This window comes from Kryptolebias marmoratus, linkage group LG9 (genome assembly GCF_001649575.2).
Source record: "Kryptolebias marmoratus isolate JLee-2015 linkage group LG9, ASM164957v2, whole genome shotgun sequence".
Classification (NCBI taxonomy): domain Eukaryota; kingdom Metazoa; phylum Chordata; class Actinopteri; order Cyprinodontiformes; family Rivulidae; genus Kryptolebias; species Kryptolebias marmoratus.
Window position 1 is genome coordinate 8,336,324 of NC_051438.1, and position 6,089 is coordinate 8,342,412.

A 6,089-nucleotide genomic window follows, 5' to 3' on the forward strand; every position below is an offset into this window, starting at 1 on the left:
AAAAAAAAAAAAAAAAAAAAAAAAAAAAAAAAAAAGCAGCAGCGGCGGCAGGGACCACGGGCTCCGCGTCCATATTGACTGGAAGAAGCTACCACCCTCCCCTTTGCCGATTAAACGCGGAGCATTTTACCTTATTTCGCGCTATGGGAGTCCGAGCCTTCCGGAGGGGTCGATCGATGGTTTTAGCCCCCCGTATTCGCGCGTGTGTGTGTGTGTGTGTGTGTGCGGGGTGGGGGTGGGGGGGTTACCTAAGAGGACGGCGCCTCGACCGACGCCACGGCGAGCTGACCACAGTCCGAGCGGCCGCTGCGACACGGAGAAGAAGGGCGACAGAAAAAAAAACACCCAGCGCGGCGACAAAAAAGAAAAAACCCAACAGGAAGTGTCGAGAAAAAAAAAACAAAAAACAGAAAACGAGACAGCTCACCTTCCAAAAATAAAAAAATTAAAAAATTCAACGCGGCCCGGCTTCTTTTCCTGTCAAGACGCGGCGGTGGCGAAGTCGGCGGACCCGAAAGGCGAGCCGATCGTGAGCGTATATGGACGCCGGAGCTGCCGAGTCCTCCTCCACCTCTCCGTCCCGGAGGGTCTGCTGAGCGCTCTGCACGGAATTTGGGGGCGTCGCTCAAAATGCGAAGTGGACTCGACAGACGGGCGAGAAGGCTGCCGTCTGCGTGGTCAGAGCGACCCCGACCGGTCCCGAGCAGCGGACCAGCAGCCCCGCCAAGCGGCTGTGCGCAGCCGGGACCGAGTCACCGAGTCGCCCCCCTCCACCACCCAGAACTGTACCTGCTTTCTGCACAACTAGTCTCGCCCGAGGCCGCTTCTCTGCGATAAACACGAGAAGTTTGAAGTTCAGTAGCACAGAAATGCTCGGCTGCAATAAAGCAGCGCATGTTTTTTTTTTCTCCACATGTCGGTTTTAGCGTCTGGCAACTTCTCTGTAACTTTGTTTTAATGGAGAAAAATGGCTAATAAAGTTTATGTAAGGCTACTGAGTTTAACTTATTATGTTAATGTTGAAAATGTGACATTATGCCACATAAAAAAAATAAAATAACTAATTATTTAGACCGGAAGTTGGTGCTTTTTTTAACCTGTGTAAAGACTTGTTGACTCTAAACTTGGACACTCACAAATAAGTAGATGAAATAATATTTTATTTACACATTTCAATGATTATTAAGACATTTGCTAAATAGCAGCATGCTAACGTACTGCTACTTTGGCAAATGTTTGTCGAGTCATTCTTGCTAGCTCTGTGTTAGCATGCTAACAGATATTAATTAGTTTCAGCTCTGTAACGTAACTGAAGTAAAAAAACACTATGCAGTTCTTTTTTTAACATATTTTCTACTATGTTGTTTAGATGTCAGATATAAGACATGTTATTTAGAAATAACAGCATGCTAACATACTAATATTTTAGCTAATATCTGTCAATCTCTGCTCCTGTTTGCTAGCTCTGTGTTAGCATGCTAAATGCTGCTAACTAATGAATCAAAGTGGAGACGTGAATTAGTAGTTATTTAGTTGTATAGCTAAACTAAAGTCAAGAAGAAATGAAACTGTGCTGTGATTTAGCACATTTACTAATATGTTATTTAGATGCTAGATATAATATAATATGTAGATATTTACTAAATAACAGCATGCTAAGACTTGTCTCTGGTTCTGTTTGCTAGACCTGTGTTAGCATGCTAACAGTTTCTAATTAACAGAGCTAGGTTTTTCAGTTATGCAGCAAAACTAAAAAAATATCAGTATGCTGACATTTATTATATTTGCTGTTATTTTTAGAGACAATATTATTTACATATTTGCTGAATAACAGCTGTTATTTTATTTAGCAAATACTGTATGTCAATTCCTTGTGTTGTCCTGTTTGTTAGCTTTGTGTTAGCATGCTAATAACAAGTCAAACTGTAAGCAACCTAAAATTCAGAACATATATTTTTGTCTACTGTTACAGTTTTCACATTTAATATGAGTCCAGCATGAAACATCTGAGCGAGGCCGCGTTTGTTTTTAATTCCCGTCCCAAAGTTGAGTGTGAATTTCCTCCATAAATGTCCCCGGCTGACAGATGGAGGTGACTCCTCACGCAGGAGCGACGGAGTCCACTCCACCTCTTCTGAGAGTCCTCTCGTTTCATCTGGCACGCAGCCAGACACCTCGTGCGTGCGGATCCGCGTGTGTGCGTGTCACTGTGGGAGCAGGGGCCCACGGTACTCCGCCGTCTGGCCTGGACCATCCGTGTAAACACAGCGTCTTCTAGTGGTCAGCGGGAATACAGCTGCAGCTCAAAATGGTCACTGGCGCTCTGGTGGACACTGCAGCACAGCCGGGCCCCTCTCTGACCAGGGCCTCACACACACACACACACACACCTGCCCCCCACTGCAGTCATTATCCACTGCTATAATCCATAAATACACCGCTGGAGAAACACAATCAGATCACTCAAGTTTATTAACAGTGTACAGGAACCTGAACGTACCCGGTGGAAAAATCAACCCGACGACGAAAAAAAACAGAAGCAGCTTTTCGAGAGGAGAGCTTTCACCCGGCCACGCCTCGTGGCTTTACAGATGTGTTTATTTGCGACAAAACCTCAACATTTCATTTATTTTTAAAACAGAGCAGCAAAAACAGTCAAGAACCACACGACATTCAGAAGTGGCGTCGCGTTCGGACGCAGGTTTAGACGCTGATCTTCGGAGAGGCGTTTTCCGTGCTACGCCCACCTGCTCCACACCGAGAGGAACAGAAAACAAAAACAAAACACACACACACACACACACGTCAGTTTGATCAGAACACCCGCTCCCCCCCTGCTCTGTCTGTGCCGCCCGACGAAGACAGTTGTCCGCCCCCCGATGGCAGGACGGGTGGGTTAGTGTGGACTAGGGTGGAATGTGTGAACCTCCCGGCTCGCTACGGGCCGCACGACGGGCCGGACCAGGCTCTCCGCTCGGCTCGGCTAGGCGTCCTTCTTCTTGATGATGAGCGGTCCAACGTTGTCCCCGGTTTCCTCGTTGTGCTTGGCGTGGGCGCCGTCACAGAGAGGGAACTGCAGGAAGGAGACGCGATTGCTCAGCCTTTAAACGTTAACACAAAAAGAAAGGAGAAATAAATCCCCCAGCGTCCCCTCCGTCCACCCCCCTGACCTTTTTGGACCTCCAGCAGCGGCAGTACACGGCCTTGGTGCCGATGTCCTCCATGTCGAAGCTGTGCACGACTTTGGGGCTGTCCTTGTTGACGAAGGCGTTCACCTGGCTCTTCCTGCAGCGCCGGCTGTTCAGGTAGTGGCTGACGAGGAAGCCTCCGGCCGCTGCGATGACCGCCACAGGCACCGCCACCAAGAAGTGCTCTGGAGAGAGAGACGCATTCAGGTGCTGCTTTAGCCCCACACACAAAAAACACACTTATAACAGAAGAAAGCTACTTTACGGTCCAAACATGTCGCCTTTAAGTCATAAGGCTGTCTTAATGGGTATAATAGGCTAAACCTGTCAGGTTTTGGAAGGTTGTTTACTGCAGTTCTCCCAGAGTCATGTGATACGGCCCTCGGGAATGGAGAAACTGAGGCCCTGCTGCCTTGTTTGACCCGTTTTGTCACTTGAACGCAACTTGAGCTGACTCTACCTGCGACCGTCCAAGGATGCAGACCGCAGAGCTCAGATGACCGCTCGGTTAGCTAGCTAAACGAGCCGGGGCGCTACTGAGACTGCTGCAAATTAAGAGCCACTTTTTTGTTTGTTTGTTTGTTTGTTTTAATAACGCAAGCCTCCGGACAACCACGCCGCACTCCGTAAGTTTACTTGTAATGTCCGGTGGCGGACACAAGCGCCCTTTACCATAGGCGCAAACTTAAGTCGCTCGTGATGTAACGCTAGCACGATGCTAATCCGTTAGCTTCACTACTTTACCTTTAGTTAACCTGAAACCCGAGCTGGGCAGGGCGGACATCGGAGGAGCGGGCAAGTGGGACATGTCACCTAAACTCGGGGTTGTCTCGCGTTGTCTGGAGGGCGCTGCTGTTTGCGGACAGCGCTAAGCAGCAAGGTCAAACTGCGCTAGCTTTTCCCTGAACTCTGTCCCCGGTCTGTACGACTCTCTCTGCGCAGCCAGTCAGGACAGAGGCGGGGGGAAAGACGCCGGCGGAGCAAGATGTTTACCGTCACGGCACTTCCGGCTTCGCTTTCCGGCCGTTAGAAAACTGACCCGGGGAAATAAAACTAGTCGTTTCTTGTATTTCGTCTCGTTAGGAAATTTACAAATGTCCGCATAATATTAAATATGTATTACTTAAAAGTAAAGAAGCCTCAACCTGAAACAATTTCCCGTTTGAAGCGTTTTAACAAAACGGCTTGGAGTGGCAGAGAACCATCTTGATCAGTTTGGAGACTTGGCTCGCTCCACTTTGTGTTAAATTATTTCAAGAATAAAACAAAACAAGACTCGAAATAAATCTCGTTTATAAATAATAAATAAATAAGTCTAGTTTAATGTTATGGAGAACACGAGTCTTTCTATGACCCCGAACTCGCTTACTTAATATATTACTAGTACATTAATACTTAATACACTCATGTAGTATATTATCCCACCGCCAGATGGCGACAAATCAGCCTAGGACCAACATCAGCACATTTATTTAACACAACAGATAGTTCTTAAAGGGATTTTTCTTTATCTTCAGGTTTTACCAAAACTTATAACACATAAAACATTCAATCCCCCTTTCTTAAACACTTTGTTTCATTCAGCTATTTAAAAAAAAGATGTTGCAATATTTACAGTGAGTTTATGAGCAAGTTGACCATTCACCAGCTCAGACCTTGTACGTTTTAGATGTCGCCCTGTTTCAGCACACCTGATTTAAATGCATATTTATTACAAACATAAACAGATCCTGATGACAAATTATTAGGATGATTCAGGTGCGTTGGAGCAGGTACACGTCTGAAACACAGACGACCACAACTGCTAAGCGTGATACACTATCGAGTTTCTGCACAGCGCTGTCGTGAAGATGGCGTGACTTCGGCCGCTGCGTTCGTGTCTTCCAAAAAGAAGGAAGAAAAAAAAAAAAAAAAGAAAAAGGGTCGGAGAATGAGTCGACGCAGGAGTCGAAAGGTTTTTATTACACAGTTTAATCAACACACAAAGCTCAACGAGCCTCTCAGGTAATTCAATATACAGAGGTTTTGTGCAAGAAGAGTGGGTTCTCCTCGCACCCAGAGCCCAAGCCAGTCCCGTAGCCTTTTCAGATGTTAGCCGCTAATGACGATAGCAAAAAAGGAAAAGAAAAGGAAGAGAGGGGAGGCAGGGGGGGAGGGGAGAGGGAGGGAAACAAAATAAAAACAAACGAACAGAGAAGCAACCTAAAGAATCCTGGGGGTCGGGCGTAAAAACGGGTGAAACTAAAGAAGAGGGAATTGCTTAAATAGCTGTTTCAGAACCTCCATTTTAAAAGAAAAAAAAAAAAGGAAAGGTGGTGACATGGGGTTACAGCTGTGTGTGTGTGTGCAGGGGGTGAAACGAGTCGGGGTGGGGGAATGAGAAGTGGGAGGTGTGTGAATAAATTCAAGTCCTTTTTGTAGAATCCAACAGAAGCGCTACAAAAACAAAAAAACAAAGGCCGTTTCTTTTTACGTCGGACGCAGCCTGCAGTGACTAATCAGGTTTGGGTTTTTTTTTCTCCCCTCCTTCCTCCGTTCGTCTTATAAAACACAGAGCGCCCTTCGGCTCGCAGGTGAAAAAAAAAAGAAAAGAAAAGAAAATTGCTCTCTTGAATCGTCGCCTCTGCGGATGGAAGTCGTTCGAACGAAACAAGGGTGTAAACAAGGGTGTAAAAATCCCCTCCCGTTTTTTTTGTGCTCCCCCCCCCCCTTAAAAACTATGGGAATTTAAAAAAACAAAACCAAAAAACCAAAAAAGGTCCTCTCAAAGATTTACAGTTGCTTGAAGGAATGATTCGCGGTAATGTGGGTGGGGGGGTGAGGATGCAGGCGTGCAAACAGGAACGAGGGGAGCGTGGCGAGGCGGTGGCGGCCCAGCCTGCTTGGAGGTCAAAACGGAAC

At 46.6% G+C, this 6,089-nt stretch overlaps 1 protein-coding gene across 1 annotated transcript; it reads right to left on the reverse strand.

The window, feature by feature from the left end:
- Positions 1-2,453: 2,453 nt before the first annotated feature.
- zgc:110843 (uncharacterized protein LOC541492 homolog) lies at positions 2,454-4,149 on the reverse strand. The gene is made up of 3 exons (XM_017419692.3): positions 3,933-4,149; positions 3,171-3,373; positions 2,454-3,073 (listed from the first exon to the last, which is right to left on the reverse strand). The coding sequence occupies exons 1-3, from the start codon at positions 3,994-3,996 to the stop codon at positions 2,984-2,986; spliced, it is 357 nt and encodes a 118-aa protein (XP_017275181.1). The 5' UTR covers positions 3,997-4,149; the 3' UTR covers positions 2,454-2,983.
- Between the last annotated feature and the right edge of the window lie 1,940 nt (positions 4,150-6,089).

Excerpts from the sequence above, each read along its gene's own strand:
- zgc:110843 (XM_017419692.3), bottom strand. The coding sequence starts at position 3,996 with ATGTCCCACTTGCCCGCTCCTCCGATGTCCGCCCTGCCCAGCTCGGGT. Across the intron at positions 3,374-3,932 it reads GGGTTTCAGGTTAACTAAAG|AGCACTTCTTGGTGGCGGTG; the intron begins GTAAAGTAGTGA and ends CTCTCTCTCCAG. Across the intron at positions 3,074-3,170 it reads GCTGCTGGAGGTCCAAAAAG|TTCCCTCTCTGTGACGGCGC; the intron begins GTCAGGGGGGTG and ends TCCTTCCTGCAG.